Genomic DNA, 23215 nt, shown 5'->3' with positions numbered 1-23215 from the left:
AATTGGTAAATTTAATGACATTCAGGTGTGTGTAGAGGTGCAGTGCTCTGATGAAAAACCAGCAGGCCTGGCTTCTAACAGAGTTGGCTCACAACAGAGATCTGTTGAGGTGAAACATATTCTAATCAAAAATGACTACAGAGGACCTCTGAGAAGGGGCTTTTGAGGCTCAAACACTGAAAATGGCAACAAAGGAATTTCAAAAGACCGAGGCTTCCATCAATCAACAGCCAGCCATAAAAAATGAGAAAAAAATGTGAGAGACTTAGCACTGTTATGGTTCTTTGAAGGACTGGATATCCTGCTAAGATTGCTGCATGACAACTGTAAATTATTCAGAGGTATCAATGAAAGCTAGCATAAGAGCAATGCACACTGGGTATCTCTTACACTCACTTAATTCCACATAATCCGCCCACAATACAAAATTTATCTAGTTTGTTCATGGTTTGTCCAAAGACAAAGTATTTCTGCCTGTCTAAAGCTTGTCTCCGACATGGTGCTCTGTGGAATAATACTCTGTGGTAAAACAAGACACTATGCTATATCTAAAGAAAAAAACACTGCATACATACAATTAAACCTTCATCTATTCCATGTGTAGAGAGCATTACAGTTTGGATTGGATTGATGCCTCAGGGCTGGTGCAGATTGCAATCACTGGGGGAACAATTAATTGTAAATTGTTCCAGGAAATTGTACAGAATAATATCAGGCTATCTGTTTGTGATATGAAACAACTTAGTATTGTCGAGTCAGAGTCCTGACCTTAAACCAATTAAAATGCTGTAGCATGACTTGAAGCAAGCCATCCATGCAAGGTATTCCAAAAATACCAATTAACTCCCAACTGCAGAGTGAAGAGTAATTGACCAGAATACCTCTTACTTGCTCTGCAGGCCTGATCAGCTGCTGGAGAAAACACTTGGATTAAAGTTATCGCTATTAAAAGAGTGACTACCTAACCTAAAGGTTCACAGATTTTTCCTCTCTTCTCTCTGGTGATTTCAGTAGGATTTTAGTTTAATTTCACTCACATACAGTATACCATGACATGAGTCTTCTCACATTTCCAGTTCAATATAAAATGCCTTAAACTGCATATAATATTCACTTTATTCATATTGTGCATGCACAAAGCATAAAGCTGTTGCAGGCCATGTATTATGCGTATACTATATATGCTGTTTTATTATTCTTATCGCCTGAGGGTAAAAACTGTCTCACATGACATTGCTCACGTGTATTCTTCTTTCCAGCTCTAACAAATGTGAAGCTGTGGGCCATCGACCGACAATGTTTTCAGACGATCATGATGAGGACGGGTCTCATCAAGCACACAGAGTATATGGAGTTTCTGAAAAGGTGAGGAACCAAGGCAAATTGTCCCACAATGACAGACAAATGACCTGAATAGAGCTTTGATCTGGGATGCAATGAATTAATTAACAAAATGAATTCAGGAGAATATGTGTGAGCTGTTTTGTAGAAGATTCCATACTCCTCATTTGTGCCAATAAATCATATAACTCTACATAAATTGCTGGTGCTTCAATGAAGATGTCATTCATCCTACAGGAAAAATACCTTGTACTTGTATCATATTTCTTTAAAGCCCCTATCTGTATCAGAGAGCCCTGACCACTTTTCTGTGAAGAAGCCTATTATCACTTAAAAGGCCTGCTGACTCTTTTCTCTTTTTTTGGCCTGTATGGAGTAAAGGATAAAAGAAAGACTCATCAAAAGACAGAGGGAGCAGTGTGTGATGATCAAGATGCATGAGATGCAATTACAGTATAAATCTTTCTCACCCTGTATCTCTGTTCGACTCTCCTGTTTTTCTGTCACCCAATTTGGTCTTCATCAAGCCAATTAAGTGATTATATCACATCTCCCCTATATTACATATTATATTACATGTCATTTGTCCTTCTCTCTTCTCACTCCCTCTCACACATGTGTTCCACTGTTTATGTTTGTTTGAATTTCCAAAATCATTAAAGAACACGCTCATTTCTTCTGAACAAATCCTCATGAATCACTCTGATCATGATCAGACTCTGTCACCATTTGACAGAGTTGTTTCAAGGCAGGCAGATAGATACAGCACACAGGAAACCAGCTTTCCGCTAGAAATTTCCAGCAAGTCCTCATATCCGAATTGCAAAAAAGGTCTTATGTCACTTCATTCCAAAATGACCCACTGGTATATTTACGTTTGGGAAATTAAAATGGCTGGTTAAGGTTAGGAAAGGATCACAGACATGGTTAAAAGAAACCAACGATTGCTGTTGATGTCAAAGTCACACTGCTTGTACACCCAGCCATTTCCTTTAACATCTTCCATTAGACCCTATCATTTCTGTAGCTGTATAACAATGTTGTACAACTTCTGCCTTTGCTACCGAGACCATAGACTGTAAAAATAATGGACGTAGCCACCGTGACGTCACCCATTGATTTGGACTCATGTTTTGAAGCCTCAAGTTTGGCATTTTGACCTTCGCCATCTTGGATTTTTGGAGCCAGAAGTGATGAGAAGTGACCATATTTGGAAAAGAGGGTGGAGCTGACCCTAACGCTAGCCACTAGCTTGGTTAGCACGGTGCATTTACAGTCTATGGTTAACTGTGATAATGCTAATGCTAATGCTAATTTTCGCTAGTGAAAAATGGGCTTAAGACCACTGGGGGATTGGTTGGGGGATTTTGACAGGGTTATTGCACACAAAAAATGTGAAAGCAGCGCAGACATTTCACGGAAGCACAGACGCAGTCTGAGTGTGAGGACAAGGGCTGAAGCTGGAGTAGGAAATCTGTGCAAGCAACAATATATCTGAGTGCAAGCATACAGTTTGAGCAGAAACAGAGCAAATCTAAGTGCAAGCAGGGGCTATTTGAGTGCAAGGGCAGGGTTTGAGGGAAAGAATTACAAAATCTAAACGTGAAATCAATAAATCATGCTCTCAAATTAAAAGACCATGCTCTTGAATAAAGATAGGAAAAAAGCCCCATAAACTTTTCCATTTTCATTTTAATATGGTCACAGATTGCCCATAGGAGTATGTGAAAATGAAAATGGAAATTGGATCATTGAATTTTCATTTTTACTCAAATAGCTCATATGTATGTGGAAAATTATAATGCTACTGTGGAATTACATTTCAATTTTTAAGTTTACATTATCATTTTGATAGAGTCCCCTATAGGCTTCCATAAGGTTGTTTTTAAGCGTTTTGAACATCAACACATGCATGCAGCACAACAAATGCTGCATGCTTACACCATGACGGAAGACTTTAAGACATACAGTACAAGAAATATGTTTCAAACCAGATAAAAACACTATTAATCAGACTTTCCTGTCTAAGACTGATGCTATTTTAGTAATGGCTTTGACTAAAAAAAGACAAAACACTATCTCTTTACTGAGTGTGAGTGTGTACTGTATGGCAGCTCTCGCCTCTCAGCTGCTCTTGTATAACAGTCCAACAGATAAGTAAATATTTAATAGCTGTACGTATTGCTTGGTTTGGGCTTACAGTGTGTTTGGTTTATAACAGGGTGTCAAGGGGGGACATTTATATAAGAGATTTATAGTAACATCTGTTAATTCACAATATGTATTTATATTCCTGTTTTGTTTCAGAAGCAGATCTAATAAAAGCAGTGTAGGTAAAGTGTAAGAACAAACACATGCTGGTTCTAGTCTTCTACCCACTCTTTACCTGCTGTAAAATTATATATTGGCTCTCAGAAGTTGTGTAGGAGGAATACTGATGAAAAACTGAAAGAGAAATCCCACATTGTATTATATGCAAAGTGTAAGTGTGCTTGAGTATTTTTTTATTACCTCTTCCTTATCATGTATTTTAAACCACTCAAATACATTGCTCCAGGGGGAGTAACTGCAGGGATAGTTTCTAATGAGCTTACAAACATCACCTACATTTGCAAAATGTGTATTGCCGTAACTGATATTTCTAAGGCTGGTGAGTTACTCAATCCTCTGAACCCTTCCACTTAATAGATACACTCTAGCTGTAAGGCACAAAATAAAAACAGACAACCATCTGCCCAACGATTCACCAGACTTGGGCAATGGCGTGGAAATCACTAAACGAAGCTCTTCATCAAAGAAATACTAGTTTTGTAGATGTTTTTATGGTACAGTATCATTAGGGAAACAGCACTTCCCCATTGGCCTTGTACAACTAACTAATTTGCTGTAACACAATTAAGTTGATGAATCGGAAATATACTACAACAGAGGTCTTTTGTTTGTGTCAACAGCTTCACAGCTTGAAGGATTTAAACTCCATATGTTTCATGTAGAGTAGGTCATCTGTTCACTGCCTAGCTGGTTAGCTAATGCCTCTGTTGAGGAAGCAATGAAACAAGGATCAGCATAGTGGCTAGGGCCTGGGTTGGGGGCTGAGACAAGATGGTTCAGATTACTGTAATAAAGCATGGAAAATGAAGGGGGAGAGGGAAATAGAGAAACAGAGAGAGAGATGATACGGGGAGATAAGCCCTTTGTTCACCAACACGGGTTATTTTCTCTCCTCTTTGATAAACATTGGGCCAGTTTTTATTTAGTAGGCTTGATAACAGGCAGATAACATTCAATGAGGCTGCCCGGAAGCATACAGAACAAACATTAGAGCCTCATTCTGGTGTATTCAACCTTAGGATCTGATGCCCTGCTGTGTAACCAGACACGTTGCCCAGTTCATGCTGAAATATTTATATACATGTACTGTAATATAGTATACAGGCCAACACCCATAGCATTATATTGATCTTCATGTGTTCCTGTTGCACATATTTATCTTTAAATAGGTCTGCTTAGATTCTGGTCAGCTGTTTAAGCTAATGCATTCAGTACGTATGCTGCCAGCTACATCTTTCTACATCTTTTTTCTATCTGACAACTACAAAAGACTGAATCAGTAATATATTTAATATGTGTGAGCCTTTTTTCTAAAAGTACTTCCTCTTATTTCTCCTGCAGCGTCCCCACATTCCACGGCCTGCAGGAAGATATTCTGAGCAAGCTTGCCGATGTCCTTGAGGAGGTAAGTGCCTTATTCCAAAGACTGTGACATCTGCCGCACAAAGCTGCAGATGTCCACTCATCTTGTTAGATTTTCACCCAATCATTTTCTTTCATTGCAATCAGAGGAGGGATCCAGAAGGGTAACAAAGGCATATTCCAAATAATGTGCACTGGCAGAAGGCAGTTGGACAAGTTGGGTGGGGGGTGGGGGGTTGTTACTCTTTAGTATATGCTCAGTGCAGTAATATTGAACTAAATGGTCCACCTACTAAGGTACAGTTAATTTCATGAACCAGTTCAGGAATTGAGTGCACAGTTGCCAGGAGTCATTTCAGCTTTCAAAAGGGATCAAACAATCTAAGCAAGCCAGGGCACATTGTAATCCACGTTACCACATGTTGAAGGGTGACATCCATTTTGACTTAGATGTTACTACTACTACTTTAAGCACTTTCTTTTCTTAGAGCATAGTTTGTTTTTGTTTTTTTAATGTGTGTTTTTCCTACCATTCTTCTTTGTGGCATACATTGTTTTGCATTCATTTACGCAGACATTGAAATCACCCTTCAGATTTGAGTTGTGTAATCCATCAAACTGAATGGAATATTGAATGAAAGTTTTTTCGAGTTCCATTATTGTAATGAGATAATGCAATTAAAGTACAAATTGATTTGAAAAGTCTGCCTGGCATTACCTCATAACAATGTTGTAACTTGAACAAAAATATATTGGTCTCAGTGTTTACTGTGATGGATTAAGAGTCTGCTAATTGATTTTCATTCCAAATGTAAATGAATGGAAACCAACAGTTGCCTGAAAGCCAGAAGAATACATTAAACAACCTGAACCAAACCAGCATGGTTTGCCAAATGGTTAGCAGTTGTGATGTGTGACTTATCATAAATGGACTGAAACCTGCAAAATCCTTGTTCTTCTAACTGTAGTTTGCAGGATGTCTTCTTTGGGTACATGTCATGCTGGTGACAGTGTGCATTTTGAAATGTGTCTCAATATCACATTTTCTACCCATCTGCACACCACTTCGTTTGATGTTTTCTCCAGCATAATTTAATTATGCAAACACATTCTCATTCACACTTTTGATGTGTGCTACTGACATTGAGGCTTTTAGTATGTTTGTTGAACTGCATTCAAATATGACCTCTGCTCACATCTTTAGGTTATTTCATGTCTCTGTGTGTATATATGTGATCATGTACGCAACCAAAAGCAGCCCAGATCATTTTTGCTTTAAAGAAAAGCCAAAGAAGGCCAAGTTGCAAGGATTTTCCACTCTTAAGACTCACCCTGGGGAATGGATTGACCATCTAATGCTCGCACTGGTCTTGTGTAGGAGTTTCTAGCAAAAATAGAAGATTAAAGATTTGTTTTAATTACATTTGTTCTTAAATGTGACATGAACAAACTGCTAAACATGCAATATGGTGACAATTGTTACTTTTAAGAACCATTACACAGACACATTTTAAACCTACAATTATGTTGTAACTTTTTCAAACATCAAAACTACAGCAGAGATGTCACAATACTCAGTGAGCCATTTGTGGAGTTGTTTCTCCCCATCCAGTAAAATGTAACTGACCAACCAGGCAACATGAACATGAATGTACAGTAATGGTCTGTATTCATAATGCAAAACTGTTACAAATGACTCAAAAAATGACCATAAAGTTAAATCATGGTGTTTCTTACACTGTCTCATATTTAAATCTTCAATATGTTAGAACATATTTTTTTCAGGACTGGATTGTATTTGTTACACCTTGTGAGGGTTTCTGTTTTTCTGGTGTAAAATGTAGGCTTCTTACTGTATTTGGCCAACATGTTATCTTACTATCTTTCCATCATATCATCCTGGTTAAACAAGCAATAACATGCAATTTATTAATACAAGATGGAAAATTTGATCTTTTCTGTAAAGACAAGTGAAAACACATCATCTAGCTAGGTTACATACCAGTGAAGTTCAAAATCTTGGCTGGGCAGGTATGTGAGGTTCACACAGGAAACATGACACCACCTAAAAACACAAAGCTATTTAAGGTTTATAAAATTCCACCTAGCCTGTGATTGCTTGTGACACTTTTGTTAAGTTAATAAAATGTGCCTAACCTTGCCTTATGTTGTCAACAGTAAAATCAGAAGTTACTTTCTTAATTACAGTGCTCTTTCTCAACAGATATCCCCCCAATAATAGAAAGAAATATATCTGCTGTTAACTCAATGTTTACTTCATGGTAAATAGTTTGCTAGCACAACACAAGCTATATGCTTAAGCTAACATTTTATGTCTACCATTAAACCATATATGTAGCTTCTGTACTAGTCATAGACTGTATAAAATAATGGACGAAACCACTGTGACGTCACCCATTGGTTTGTGGACTGGCGTTTTGAAGTCTCGAGTTTGGCATTTTGACCTTTGCTTTCTTGGATTTTTGGAGCCAGAAGTGATTAGAAGTGACCATATTTGGATGAGGGTGATGCTGACCCTAACGCTGGCTGCTAACTCGGTTAGTGTGGTGCATTTACAGTCTATGGTTAACTGTGATAATGCTAATGGTAATGCTAAGCTTCACTAGCAAAAAACGGGCTCAAGACCATTAAAACAAAATGTACTTACCGGACAAGACTTTGTTAGGCGACAAAAATGTTACAATTAACTTTCATGAACTGAAAACACACTAGGATAGCGATGGCTATACTCTGCAAATCTGGGGTTACGTTACCTAACCAACGTTGTTTCCGTGGTAGGGAATTGTCAATCACAACATAGCCACAGCCTAAAGCCTACTCTCCTTTATTGTCACCATAATTTACAAAATGAACATCATGCTGTATTGAAGAAGCCTTAAAACTAGCGACTGAGACCATAAACTCATCAAGAAACTGTTTACTGAGGTAATAAATCAAGTGAGAAGTAGGGTCAATTTCCCATAGCATTCCATACAACGGACCTCTGTTTGGAGCCAGTGGAGTTGCCCCCTGATTGCCATTAGAGGGAATGCACTATTCACATTATTTGTACTAGCTAGCTAACTACTTTTATTTGCTTACAACGGTCATTGTACTGGAAACTGCGGTGTATGTCTGTTGCGTGCATGATGGCGCTACCAGTGTCGGTTTAAATGGATTGATTAGCAGATTCATTTAACGTAGGCTATTGGTTGGGGCTTGTCCAATCAGGTTTCTTGTAGGTGGGAATGTTTATCATTATTTGTCATCCTCCACTAGCCTATGGTTTTGGCTCCAATGGGCACAAATACTAGTTGTGTGATTGATAGCAGGCTTTTAAATACATTAGACAGGTTTTGTTTCATAGTTTGGAGATTCTGTGTGTCTTTGTGGGGCATTTAGATTGTGGTGTAAGTCTTTCATTCACTGTATCTATATACAGTGGCCTACATCATGATTAGCAAAATGTGCTGACCCAGCTTGTAATGCACATGCTTGTAGCCTAGATCTGCAATGACATTCACTATTGACTAAATTAGCCTAAATTAGCCTAAATTCGCTTTTTAATTCACTGTATTACCTGTAAAGTGTTATGCTTCAAAGAAGTATGGCCCAGAAAATGAAAAAAAAAAACAAAAGCCAGAAGACTCATGTGTGTGCCACTTACATTATATTTTCAGTACCATGGCAGCTAGTATTATCAGGATCATGGCTAATACAATGGCCAGTAACATACCGCCATCACATATTACATGATTTGTAGTAGGGAATGTACCATGGTAAAACTGAAAATGCCATCCATCTCCATCACAGTATGGAACTTTTCTGTGCGGAGATTCTGTAACTACTTAAAGGTCAAATTGATGATGAAGACCTAACAGTTAAAAGTGTCTGCAGACTAACAATGTAACCCAAGAGATGCAGTTCTGCAGCCAGTCAGCTGGGATATTGAAGGGCAGGAGAACCAAGGGAAGCTATGGGCTTACACATAACAACCTTTATGGGCAAGGACAACTCCATCAAGGAAAATAAAGAGGTTTGTGGGAAAGTACATTGACCTAAGGAGGCAGCAAGCTATGCCACCGATGGCAAAACAGTGTCAGAGGCTGAATTGGAAAGTATAAAATGGGGCAAACATGGCTAAAGGGAACTGTGGGGAATGGAAGCAAGCAAAAAATAGTTTCACGAATTTGGGAATTTCAAGGTCTCTGTCTGTGCTAGGTCTGTGCTAGATTGATTTGTGATAAGTTAGATATAGCTATTTTTCTCAGTCCATGATATATTAAGCTGAACTAAACATCACAACTGCAACTTTCTGTTAACTCAAAAGCTCTGTTTTGATTGACACTCAGCAGGCATGAATCATACACACTGCTTGGTGTGAAGTAAGATGTAAGGTACCTTTTCTTGGTAAAATTGTATGAGAATAAAACACCTGGAAAATGTCTGTGCGGAATCTGTTGATGCTCTAAAAAAATAAGAAATATTGCGCTCTGTCTTCAGTGTAGAAAGTGAAAATCCTACCAGAACTTGTAATATAAAAACAAAACAATGCATGTTAGACTGTGGTCCTTGTCCGTGTTTTTCAGTAACTTCTTGTACCTTCTTGTAGCTCTACTGTACTGTAGATCATGATATAACTTGATATTATTCCTATTCTCTCCACGGCACAAAGGGTTTTTCACATCACATCAAGTTATGTCACATCTTACATACCATTTCAATATAACCTGAAAGAAACTGTCCTTGGAGCAAATTGATTCCTTATTTGGCAGTGAAGGTTATTTTCAACATGAGGTGAGAATGTGACTGTGAAAGTGGTTTTCTGTGTATGTGTGTCAGCCTTGTGTTACATTGGTGACCAGTCCAGAGTGTAGCCTATCCAGTGCATGCTGGGTTAGACTCCAGAAGGCCTGACCCTGAACAGGATTAGTGGGTATAGAAAATGGATTGATGAATAGATATCCTGCATTAATTTTACTCTTAGAAAGGAACTGTAATTTGTCACTAGATTTGATGCAGTGTTATTCATTTAGTCATCATTTTATTTATTTACTTGTCTATTCATATTTAAGGTTGCAGATTATACCAAGCAAGCAGTGTGTGGAAGGCAGAAAAACACCCTGGACTTCTTGCCAGTCTGTGGTATTAAGAAAAAGCATCTAATTGTGATTTATCTGACTTGACCAGTTTCAGCCTTATCTCCTCTGAGGAGTACCCTTTTATCTTTGGTGACAGCATCTCACTCCCAATGTGAGAAATAAGGAAGAAGAATTATAATGTGCCTGATTAACTCTTCCTCTTCTCTTCTCTTCTCTTCTCTTCTCTTCTCTTCTCTTCTCTTCTCTTCTCTTCTCCTCTCTTCTCTTCTCTTCTCTTCTCTTCTCTTCTCTTCTCTTCTCTTCTCTTCTCTTCTCTTCTCTTCTCTTCTCTTCTCTTCTCTTCTCTTCTCTTCTGACAGACACATTACGAAGATGGAGAGTACATCATCAGACAGGGGGCCAGAGGAGACACCTTCTTCATCATCAGCAAGGGAAAGGTGAGAAAAATGCCTCTAGCCTACCACCAAAATAATCATCACTGACATCACAACGCAGGGCATCATGCCACACACGGCAAAGGACACCTATCTTTAAAGCTAAGAAGTATATTTTTGGGGCGGAAGTTGGCTGTCATCAATCATCTTGAGATAGGGGAGAGGAGAGACAGAAGTGCCGCGTCTTTCATCATCTCTTGCTGGAGCAGTGGGAGCATCTAGAAAGGAGAACGGAGTCACTTTCATTTCACCTTTCTGTCATCCACAGTGGCTTTCACACTGAGCACAGATGACACAAGTGTCCCGTCCGTCATCAGAACTATCATAGGGCTTTTATTTCCCGGTATTATTAACATGTTTTGAGGTTGCAGAATGTTCATCCCCCTTTTAGATGCCTGTTGCTCTTCGTCCTCATTTTCTCTCAGCTGTTTTTAAAGATACTTCTACCTTCTTGTCCGTTTTACACATGTTCCTTCACTTCTTCTCTCACCTTCCCTTAATCATGTTTCTTCTCCTCCTTCCACTACCCCTTCTCCTCACCATCATTATAAACACTGTCAATAATAGCCCTTTCTCAAGCATGTCCTACTAAAGATATCCAAAGAGGAAAATTGGATAATGTTGGCAACCAAAAACTCCTCCTCAAGTCCCAGTCAGTTAGATAAATTCACATTTTCTCTGAGTTCACACATTCCAGGATGTGTCAGTGTAAAGGATGAAGCTACAATATGTTTCTGTCTTTTTTTCTCTCCTTTTGACCCAAAATACACTTCACAAGGTCGGCACATCTAAGTCACACACAGATATGCTCAAGGACATGGATGCAGACATGAACACACACACACACAAGCACACACAAACATACTTGACCTTATCAATGCTTTTTGTCTCTATCCAGACCACAGACGGTGGACTAGAAAAAGACATACCACCATGTTTTGGCATCTGACTACACACACACACACAATCTGCCTTCTGGCCCCACACTTTTTACCTCCTACTTCCTCTTTTTGGTGTTTTTTTCTGCAGCCACCTGATCGGATTAGATCATGCATAATTACGCTGTTACTCAGGTGTAGACAGCATTACAGTGTGCTGGTGCTGGATACGCTGCTACACCTGCACAGATCTGACTAATCGATGAAGACAAGATCCCTCATTAGGCGAAACGACCGTCTCTTTTTCACTTCCTTTAAAATCTACTCAAGTGTCATCACTTTGATTTGTAAAGTCTTTCAGCACAGCACAGTGCCATCACTCACATGTCATCTGGCTAATGAAGTGGTCAGATCTTGCACAGAGACGGCAGTCACCTGTTTGTAACAGACTAGCCATGCACAGAGATACCTGTCATACTGGTTTGTCTCCCCTGTGTGTAATAGTGTGATTAGCCTGCCATCTTGACAGATCATTTACATGTCAAGTTCTTCCTGAATGATGGAGATGTGTAAGTGTTTATGAAATGTTATCACCTATAAACTAAACTATCTCCCCTCCTCTACTTGCCACACATCTTCATACCGTTTTACTTTCTTTTCATTGTTTTACAGCCCCCTCTCTTTCCTCATTTCCATCCATCTTCCTTCCAGTCACACTACTCTTCGATCTAACTATCCTCTTCCTGGATTTCTTTTCTCTTGTTAGGTTAATGTGACCAGGGAGGAGCCCAGTGGAGAACCTGTCTACCTGCGCAGCCTTGGGAAAGGAGACTGGTTTGGAGAGAAAGCCTTGCAAGGGTAAGATTGTTCCTAAAACTGACTCTTCCAATTTAAATCGCCTGCTCTCCTGCTGTTTCTGTCTCTTTCACTGTCACCCACTTTCCATCTAATTTTCACACGCAATCTGTCTTTAATATCCTTTCTCTTACACTTCTGTGCAACTATCCTTTCTAATTTGCTATCAATCAGCCTCCAGGTCCTATCTTTCCATCAGTTTTTCCTCAACTCACTCTTCTTGACAGGTGTGATAACATGCTAAATGTTTGGTAATGCTTAAAGCCGGGTACACATTACACAACTTCAGGGACGATTTACTATAGCTGTTCCAGACACATTTTAGAGATCTGACACAAAAATTTCTATTTGAGAATCAAAGAAAATTTGGTATGTTTGAACTGATAAGAAAGACTGAGGCTGCCACAGAAATTGAAATCTTTTTTTATCAGATTAGGGTTTTTTGTGCAACTTGAAATAAGACAAGTTCTGAAATGATGGCTTATGAAGTCATATTTCTAGTTAATACTATACAGTATAAACAGCATAAATATGTAAAGTTGCCAAGTTCAGCTAGTTCACCTCCAACCCTCTTTGCAGAAAATACAAGAGAGCTCTATTTTTACCCAAATCAAAAGAAAAAAAAAGTGTTTTTATGTTCAAGTGACAGTGGAGATCCCTCAAAACGGCACCAAGTGACAACCCATCTGCGCTATATTGTGCACACAGCCATGTCACACAAGAAACTACAGGGAAACATAGTCATTTATTTGGTGTTTGACAGTCATATAATGTGCTCCCCAGGCAAAGACTCATTTCATTTAGACAATTTTATCTATGTGCTTCTTAGATTCCTTTCTCTTCTCTTCCTCTCACTTCCTGTCTTGGTTGCCAGACCATTGTGCTATCAAGGACATCTCCATGCTGTCCTTGACTGTAATAATGAATTTCCACTCTCTTTGTATGTTTTCTTATGAACATTTGTGTTAAATATATGAGCATATTTGCTGTTACTAGCCCAGAGGTCAATGTTGATAGAAATAAACATGTACAAAGCAGATATAAATCAACTATGTAAGCTTGTGCCAGGAATATGTATTATAGCTGTGTAGATGTACTGAGGCAAATTTGAAGTAACCAGGCTGTCTATACTTGAGGGATCAAGTGATTCAAAGCCACTGCAAACATTCAGCACTCAAATACTTTTACTGAAAGAACACGAAGGTACAATAAAAATATTTTATATGGCTTCTGGCATCAAATGCCAGTGTCCTGAAGTGCTATTTTTACCTTGCTTTTTGTCTTGTCTTGTCACAACGGTGCACCTCCATGGACAATGTTTTATTAAACCAGAGGGAGGGTAAAGATAGCCAATAGTCTGAGGTGTGTTATGTCTGTGAGGGGGTCAGGTAGAAACAGCGAGCATACTGTATGCATTCATGCTGGTACATTCAAGTGCAGGCATGTCAAAATGGGAAAAAAAAAAAATGGAGATGTCGCCATCTTGTGGTCATTGAATGTGAAACCCATCTCAAATCAGCTCTCAAACCCTTAACAATCATATATCAAGAGAATAAACACATTAAAACACAAAGAAAGCTAAATGCTAACCTCTGTGTTGTCATTGTTTTTATTTTCAAAAGTCCAATTCACACTGCAAATGCTAGATGTGATATTCATGCAACAGCTGGAACTGCACAGATGGTTGGGCTTTCTTCCATATGTTAAAACTAATGACTATAGGATATGGAGGATGGGAGATAAGATACATGTGAGGCACAGGAAAGCTTGATCTCTTGGCAGTGGGAGGAGTGGGTTGTTCCTAATAGAAATTTGATCCTTTTACACTAATGAGATGTAAAAACATACTGTTTGAATGATGAATGAGAGCATGACACAAAGTACTAATTTATAATGGATTGAGCAGCTGTGCTACTTTTCAAGTGAACTATTTGAATTTTTCCAGCAATTCAGTGATTTCTTTTAAGCACTGCTGAGATTACTTAAAAGGGAAAGCAAAAAAATCATGACATATCACTCTGGTGACTCTGTATGTGCACACATATGTACCGCATCAAACCATATGTAAATATGGTATATCACATTTATCCTTAAATATACAGTTACATCAATACATGTGTAGTGTTTCCCAGAGTGAGATTTCAAGTAGTGTCTTGAAAAGCTCTCCAAAGCAACTTCAAGAATATCTCACATCTTGTTTAATCAGGAAAACCATATTGTCTCTACCTCCCACTAAAAGAAAGTGCTCTCCCCGCCTCAGTGTCTGCTCATTGTTGTCATCATCTGTTTTCCTCCTTTTGTCTTGGAGTGTCTTGAACGAGAGAAGCCTATTCAACCACAGCTTTGATGGTCAAGCGTGTCTCGCAAATTTAAATGATTGAGATGCTGGCCATCTTCGAAACCTGGCTTTTGATCAGAGGGCTCTTCTGCAGGCTCATCTTTCTAATTAGAAGTTAACTGTGTGTGTCCTTGCTCATGAAACTCAATAGCCCCTACTCAAAGGCTACTCTGTCCATCTGAAAACATCGCCTTTGATCTGTGAGAACAACATATTTACAAATCAAAGTCTGCTCTTCTGCCAGCCGTAATGGTTTGTTAGTGCTTGTGTGAGTGCTGGTGTGTGACGTATGTGTGTGTGTGTGTGTGTGTGTGTGTGTGTGTGTGTGTGTGCATTAAAGCAGTAGAAGAAATATCATGTTGCATGTTTTTTCTAAGGGGTTAACATATGTATAGCCCTGAATGAATAGTACAGTACCTCATCCCAATAAGTGGATGTTCCAACTGTTGTTTGGACGTAGCCAACAACATATCTGATGTCACATTCTTCCTGTCATGGTGAAGTGTGAGCTTTGACTTGAGGTGTAGATCCATCAGCAGGACGGCCTATGCGTGCCCTGACCTGTTCTCCTGTGTGTACTGTGAGTGTGTGTGTTTATGTGTGTGTATGTTTGCGGGGGTGTGCCTGGAGAAGATGAGAGCTTGTTAAAAAAAAGTGTGATGCCACTGACAGAAATGTAATTGGTGTCAGTGTTCGGCCACATCTGATAAATCACAGCGAGAGGCTGTGTCAGTGTGGGTGTGTTGCCACAGGTACCGGCGTGCAGATGAAACGAATCAGGAAGTCCACTTTGAAAGTTTATCACACCGCAACACTGCACTGTGGTTCAGTCCTTTTGGTACAGTTTTTTACAACTCTGTAAAGATAACTCAACAGCATAGGTTTCTCCGGTCTCAAAGGCGACATGTTCATCCTTTACGCGCAAAGGGCCACGCCACAAGGTATTCTGTTCTGTGTGCTTGTACAGATAACTCTGCACTGTGCTGCTACAAAAGTTGAGCCAGAATCTACCTTTTTGCTGGATGATGCATGCGTTTTTCCCCCCCGAGCTTGATCCCACAGTAGCCCTGCTGTGCCAACACAATGGTCTCATTGAAATGAATGCTACATTTTTTGATGACAAGCTGTGTTTAGACCCCTCTCTTTCTCCCCTCACTGCAAGCCATTGCTTACTCTTTAAAAAGCTCATCAACCATGAACTACTTTTAACTTTCCATTCCCATGTTCCTGTCTGTATCCTCTGTATGTTTCACATTCCTCTAAAGCATACCGTAGGATCTAGACTAATGGAGATATTTTTTTATTTTATACAGCTACCGCACTGAACTTCCAAACACTTGAAACTTGCTTGAGGTACTTGATCAAAGAGAATCCCATGCTGCCTATTTTATTTTAGAAACATGCACAATCGCTGTGTGGTAAAGCAGTTTCAAACTGGGACTGTTCCTTCAGAGTTTCCCACAGGCCCAAAATTTATTTTAGGTGTTGGAGCCGAAAGGGGGGTGGGAGGAAGGGGGTGGAGGGGTGGGGTGGGGGGGAGCTGCAAACAGCATCAACAAGCATTGAGAGTCAGCTGCAGCTTTAGCACTGAATTCACAAAATAACTAACAATTTCAAAAGTATGTACCATTCTGGCAGAGTGATCTGTCAACTTCATGTCCAAGCAGAGTTTTGACAGCCAAGAAAAAAAGAGGATTATTTTTGGGCAGGCTACCAAAATAAATCCCATACATGAGAAATGCTAGTTCCCAGTTGGTGTGGTCATGTGGTTGTAGGAAGCACAGACATCTGAGACTTTAGGGTAGCTCTCCTCAGTGTCCCTTTCAAATCGTTCATGTTTGCTTATGTGTTCTGGGCTTGATATTCTAACAACAAATAGCTTGTGACACTTTAATCGCGGATGTCAGAGCTTCAAACAAGCATATAAATGCACCAACAAGGAAGTGTTTTTAAAAGCAATCTTAGTTTTCATAAACTGATGCCTGTGGCTGCCCGGAATCGTAGAAAAGATATATTCATAAATGTAAAAATGCGCTTTGGAGAGAAGTCATAATCAGCAGTTATGTGGAGTATGCACAGTTAATGGGAAAAAGCTGCAAAAACACTGGCACTTTACTAAAGCACTTTCATCCCAGCCTGTGAAGTCTCTTACACACCTATCCAAGCCCACCTGAATACCTCTCAGTCACAGAATTTAAGCTCAAATCATCGACTGTGTCTTCCACAGCCACTTCTTGTTCTTGCCCCGGTGTTGACCCCGGCTTTACTTTTCTCTCTCCAGCTTAGAGCTTCTGCCCCACTCTCAGCCTCCATGCCTGTACATTATTTTCATAACCCCCCTTCCCGGGACACCAGATCACTGTCCAATTACCATGTTCATTTCAACCATCTCCTGGAAATCAACACCACAGGCTCCCTCCTGTGTAACTCCAAAGGACATTCCAGACACAGCATGCAGCTGCTTTTAGTGTGTCTGTACTTGTGCTTGTGTGTGCGTGTCTGTTTTCCAGTGTATTCCTTGTTGCACTGCAAATTAACAAGTGCAGAGCCATCTTTGGCTTAGTGGATGACTTAGGCTCAGCAGTGTGAAAATGACTCATTCTGACAGATATTGTTTGGCGATTGTGTTTCACAGAGAACATCGCCAGCATCAACGCAATGGCGCAGTAAGTTGTTTCCCTCAGCTACAGTCAAGCAGCAGGGGACAGGTGTAACAAGCTGCTGTCTAATATGAAACCCTTTAGGTCTCTTAAGGATGATTCATGCTTACGTAACCACTATTTCAATATAGCCCAAAGTGTTGTGTTGTTGTGTTGTGTCACCATGGTTAGTAAATGACACAAACACTGTACATTTCCTTTTATGAAGTGACAAATTAACTCATGTAACAGATTGAGGATGTCGCTGTAGCTGTAGCTCATTAACACTGATGTGAAAACTGATGTGTGTGTGTGTGTGTGTGGGTGTGTGTGTGGGTGTATGTGTGTGTGTGTGTCTGATGTGCAGAACTTTGTTAAGATATTTACCAGTAAGGGAAAGTGATGCATAATCTGCTAAAATGTTTTATTAAAGAGGTTCTTAATTTATCTACTAATGACTACTCAACATTTTGAATTCATATCTATAATATGAAGAGCATTTTTGATGTGTCCTTGGATACATACTGTATATGACATGAATTAAAAATAAGCTTGTTAAAGTTACTCCACAGAGGCAGGTAAATTTCGAGAAGTGGCGTGATAGCTTTTGAAAAGTGACTCTACATCTGGTGGATTGTCACTGGCAAATTCACAGCTGGCATATTACAAGAATTTGTGCCTCAACAGCCCTAAAAAGTGCAAGTTAACTCCCTATTCATCTGAATATTTGAATAATCACCTGATTAAACCTATATTATGAGGGCTCTTATGCTTTCCTTTATGAATTACACTAAACCAGTTTGTTAAATACTCACAAAAGAAGACATTTCTCTTTTCTCCTCTCTTACCAATTTGTAATTTGCAATTAATTAAATCAGTCACTCTTTCATGAGAACGTCGATTAAATTATACAGAGTAAAAGTCTTGTGCATGTTAACCATGGAGAACTGTTTCCCACTGACTGTCGCTCATCAAGACTCTTGTTCCCCAAACTAATCATTACATAATCAATAGTATATACAGTATGTCATGGTGTAACACTGTGTATTCATCCAAACTGGGACATTTGTTGTTCTTTCACCTATTACTGTAACATGGTTATTAATACTTTAAGTGTGCTTAATGGAATGTAAATGGGTGGAAAGGTTTTGAATGCTGTTGTGGGCAAACACAAGAACAGGTGGAGCAGCGTTTGCCAGAGAATAGTGTTCAGAGCTTGGATGCAGGTCATAGTAGCTCATAAGAGGTGAATGAAATACTGTATGTGCCACGCTAGCTAGAGGGACCCAATAGTCATCTTTTAATATATCCTATTCCCCTGTCAAACACCTCCTTCATCTGCTCTGCTCTCCTGTCTTCTGTAGTCCTCACCTTTCAAAATTTGTTGTTCCCCCACCAGCTGTGACCTTTTATTCAAAGGGGTCAGCAGAGAGAGCGAGGCAGAGTGTGCGTGAGTTCGTGCATGAGGAGGGACGGTTGCGCATGTGTGTGCTTACAAGAGGGGAAGGCAGAGGGAGTTGACATAGCGTGAGGAGGAATTGTCACCTCAGCTTATTGAAATAGATTGCCATATGTCTGAGTTCAGATCAGACACAGAGAGTGATTGTCAGTTACTTTTTGAACTTCAATTGAATTGGATCAACTCTTGAGTCAGAATTTGTTTTTTCCTCTTTTGAAAAGATGGGGCATGAAATAATCTGCTTATGGGATATCACCCGAAGAATCCCCCGTCTTTTTCTAATATATTAGAGTGGATAACGCTACACTTGGATTGGAGATTTATATACAAGTATTACAGACAAGTCTTTTATTGGAGGACTGCCCTGGGCAGTGCGCTGGTTCAAATTTAGAGCTTATCGCTGTGGGACTCTGTCGCAGACTTTTTCACAGTGAAAGATGGACTCTTGGGATACAGACTCAGAGGATTCATGTGATTGGGGCGACTCCTCTGAAGAAGCATCATCATCAGAGGAAGATGAACTTGATGTCAAATATAATAAAGAGTAATGTCAATCATTCAGTGTTGTGTTTTGCCTGTGCTAGTTTCATTTATGGAGTGAATGGAGTAAGACATGAGTGATTTACAAGTATTTGGTTTGACTGGTTCCATCATCACACTTCTGATACAGAATTTAAAATTAATAATGATGTGATGTAATGATGGCCGCACAGTGTGTGATCAGTGGGTCAAATGTATAATTTTGCTATTGTAGCTAATCATGCTTTATGATCTTTTTCTCCAGGGAGGACATCAGGACGGCCAATGTCATTGCAGCAGAGGCAGTCACCTGTCTGGTCATTGATAGAGAGTGAGTATCAATTCCCACATTTCATTGTATTGCAATAACATGGTTTGACATTTTAATGTTTATCATATGTTTAAAATAATGTAGATATCCAAAGAAGTTTATATAAGGTTTCTATCTAAGGAAACAGTTTGTCTCTGAGCATCTCTAGCATTAAGTCTTGTGGTGAGAATATAGAGACAGACGGGTTGGGCATGGGGAGGAGATGGTATCAGCTTACCCAGGGCCTCCCTCTGCCCTCAGGGAACAAGGCAGGCACAAATGGACCATCCTCAGAGCTAGCAGAGAGGATAGTGAGTGAGTCATCCAGCACAGGTGATTACCACAGCCTGTCATACAAGTAGCTAATGCCGTCATAGCCCACAAAGCTAGCTCATTATGTTACTGTGTTGGTTGGTTGTATTTAAAGCTTTATTTGTCTGTGTATTTATTAATTTCCTGTATGTCTATGCATGTGTGACGCATTTAAATGAAACATAGCAGCTTTAGAGGTAAGATTAGGAGAATTGCAGGAGCTGTTCTGGAGAAAAAAAGACAGTAGGAAGAAAGTGGAAAAGCAAATGGCAGGGAGTCATCGACTCACTGCAGTAGACACTATAACCAACCAAACATTTAAAGAAAAGCACAGCTCTGAAACAGCCCAAGCTCACAGACAGTATGGTCTCAACAGGAGAAAACAGCAGCTGTATTGCATCTTCTGTCTGACAGCTTGATGAGCCTTGCACGAAAACTGTCTCAGCTAGTTGTTCTTCCAGGATGTTTTGAGTCTTTTACATAAGCAGTATTGTTTTTTTTTTCATGTACCAGATCTCCCCATGTGTGCAACTCGGAAAGTTGTTATTTCATTATTATGCTTTTATGAGCCTCTTTAGTCATGTTAATGAAAAAATAGTTCAGGTACATCCAGTGAGAAAATGAACTTGTAATTATTATTGTTATTTTAATGATAAAGGCCTGACATAAACCATGGTTGCTGTTTCTTTCAATGTTTCTTTGAGTTGAATAACTTTACTAGCTGCTAAAAGAACAGACAATATTTTATGGGGTTTTAATGTCTAATGATAACTTGTATATCCATCCAAGTTTTATCCAGTGTCTTTTCATCAGTCAGCACAGTATGTTTCCTATTTCATAATTCATTGATTAAAAAAATTATGCAGGACCTCTACTTTTGTCTCCAAAATACCCACTCAGCACCCGTCTGCTATCACACTGTTTTACACCTCTTCGGGGTAGCTCTGTCTCCTCGTCTGTTCACAGTGATTTTTGCAGAGGCTTGTCTCTAAAAGCAGACTGATTAATATTTCATAGTAACCAGCAGTGATTTTTATGACAGTCTGGCCATATATTTCACCAGCTTCTCATATGGATCGCCTGAAGTGTACAAGCTGTTCTGTTCCCTCTAACCATAAGCTATTAATTCATTACATACTGTAAGTGGAGAATGGGTGTACTACTTTGGGCTGGATAGAGAGAAGATCCTTAAACAAAGTAAATGGTCACGACAGTGTGAATCAATGCTGTTTTAACTTTTATTTTCTTTGTTGCAGTTCATTTAAGCACCTGATTGGAGGTTTGGAGGATGTATCCAGTAAAAGTCAAGAGGATGCAGATGCCAAAGCCAAGTAAGGCAATAACAATTAATGCTATGTCTGAATTTGTGCTTGGGGCTTGATTTTTGTTTGTCTTTTGTTTTAATCAATTAAATTAGCAAATTAATTTTCAGTCAGCAATTAGCTTCTAGAGCGTTGCACCATACCGTGACTGCTCACCAGCTGCAACGTTTTATACAGGAACATGCCCTAGGCCAACTGTTAATGCATTGTGCCTTTAGGTTTGTTACATAACAAGACAATACTCGGGTGGCAGGCCAGAAAGCAGAGGCAATGACCTCCGCCTCTATTTCTGGAGGAATTAATATGTACTCTATTTATCATCGCTATGGAAACAAGAGAATAGCACTATAGAAAGCACAGGGCACCTTGGCAATGAGGTGGGCATCTTGGGGTATATATTGGCATAATCTGATACCCCACTCATTCGGCGCTAAATTGTGAGTCAAGGTGAGGGGAAACGAGAACCCGGCCGGTAATGACAGATTACAGAGACTGAGAGAGCAGGGGCAGCTTATCACCACGGCAAAAGAAAGAGAGATATAGATAGACGCAAGAAGTGAAGAGAGACAGGGAGAGAACAAGATGAAGCAGACTAGACTACTGGCTGATGCTTTGGACTTCTAGCTGACCGCCGAGATTGTCAGTCATCTTTGCAAGTCAGTGGCATTTAGTCAGCAAAGAGCAGAATATAACACCAGTTATTCAGTTGAACAGAGGCATAAAAGAAAGAGAGAAGGTATAAGAGGGGGGAACTGTGGCTTGCCTCTGGCATTTAGCCCTGGCCAGGTGGTCCTTATGGCTCAATACCTCTGATGATTGCTCTGCTAGCAGATGTGTGTGATTGAAAAAGATTTGCAGTGAGCATTCTCTAGCCCATTCTTCACATTGCTAGGTTTTCAGGGAAGCTAGTTTGAAATGGATTTTATGCAAATATGAATCACAAATCACACTTTTCCATGGCTATCATTTGTAACCTTATCATCAACCTTGTTCTCCACCAAACGTCGACTTAAAGGACCAGTGTGTAGGATTTAGTGGCATTAAGTGGTGGGTTTGCAGATTGAAACCAAATGAATACACCTCCTCTCACCTTCCCCTTCAAAGCATGTAGGAGAATCTCGCATGGCTGCAAAACTTGCAAAACACATGAAAGGCCTTCTGTAGAGCCAGTGTTTGGTTCGTCTATCCGGGGCTACTGTAGAAACATGGCAGTGCAACATGGCGGGCTCTGTGAAAGAGGACTTGCTCCCTATGTAGATATAAAGGGCTCATTCTAAGGTAACAAAAACACAATTCTTATTTTCATGTGATTATACACTAATTAAAACATACTTACTATACTATACATGAATATTATATTCCATTTCTGCTAATTCCGTTCCGCTAGATGTCACTAAATTCTACACACTGAACCTTTAAAATAGAGTCTCTATCTCTCCCCGTGCTCCCTGAAATCTGTCACATCAAAGCCGTTTTCACCCTGATTAAGGTAGCTTCACCTGCCGTGTGCTATGTGTGTGTGTGTCAGCTCTTGCTGGCACTTCCCGCCCAGCAGAGCACATTTGTTTCTTGGTGAGGAAAGCCTGAGTCAGGATCCCACAGTGATGGAAACTATCTCTAATTGGTCACAGCGGATAAGCACCATGCAGCAGTACTGTAACTATACAGCAAACTACAGCTGCTCTCTGTGAGGTTGACAGGTCTTTCCTTCAAAGACTACCTCCCTGCTATGTGCTGTGTGCGCACATTGTTTTTGATCATGCTTCTCTCTGTAGGAGGAGCTTCACATAATGCATAATAGAGAGAACGCAGCCAACTCTGTTGTAATCTTTCACCTGTATTTTTACATGCATAAAAAATGAATCCAAGTATTATGTTTAGCGGAAGGTGAGGTGAGCAGAGATTCACCTGCAGTGTAGAGCTGTAATACCAAACCGTAATAATCTTATCGGTAGGGCCTGCAAATCCTCACAAAATTATGCTATCCTTATTTACTGGAACATACTTAAAACT

General features: G+C 39.7%; 1 protein-coding gene and 1 long non-coding RNA gene across 3 annotated transcripts in view; one reads left to right on the top strand and one right to left on the bottom strand.

Annotated features, from left to right (window-relative positions):
* LOC137197125 (uncharacterized) overlaps window positions 1-7101 on the bottom strand; it is a 37268-nt gene extending 30167 nt beyond the window's left edge. Inside the window, exons 1-2 of the long non-coding RNA XR_010931355.1 lie at window positions 7037-7101; window positions 6366-6418 (exon numbers count right to left, since the gene is read on the bottom strand). This is a non-coding gene — a long non-coding RNA (uncharacterized lncRNA). The remainder of the gene's footprint in view (window positions 1-6365; window positions 6419-7036) is intronic.
* LOC137197124 (cGMP-dependent protein kinase 1) overlaps window positions 1-23215 on the top strand; it is an 83757-nt gene that overhangs the window by 51739 nt on the left and 8803 nt on the right. For both annotated transcript variants that reach the window (XM_067610288.1, XM_067610287.1), the window contains exons 4-9: window positions 1260-1365; window positions 5014-5077; window positions 10496-10573; window positions 12215-12306; window positions 19524-19589; window positions 21137-21211. In XM_067610288.1, coding sequence (XP_067466389.1) covers window positions 1260-1365; window positions 5014-5077; window positions 10496-10573; window positions 12215-12306; window positions 19524-19589; window positions 21137-21211 — 481 coding nt within the window. The remainder of the gene's footprint in view (window positions 1-1259; window positions 1366-5013; window positions 5078-10495; window positions 10574-12214; window positions 12307-19523; window positions 19590-21136; window positions 21212-23215) is intronic.

Source organism: Thunnus thynnus, chromosome 14 (assembly GCF_963924715.1).
Source record: "Thunnus thynnus chromosome 14, fThuThy2.1, whole genome shotgun sequence".
Taxonomy (NCBI): domain Eukaryota; kingdom Metazoa; phylum Chordata; class Actinopteri; order Scombriformes; family Scombridae; genus Thunnus; species Thunnus thynnus.
Note: the sequence above shows the minus strand (reverse complement) of the source record. Positions and strands in the feature narration are given on the sequence as shown.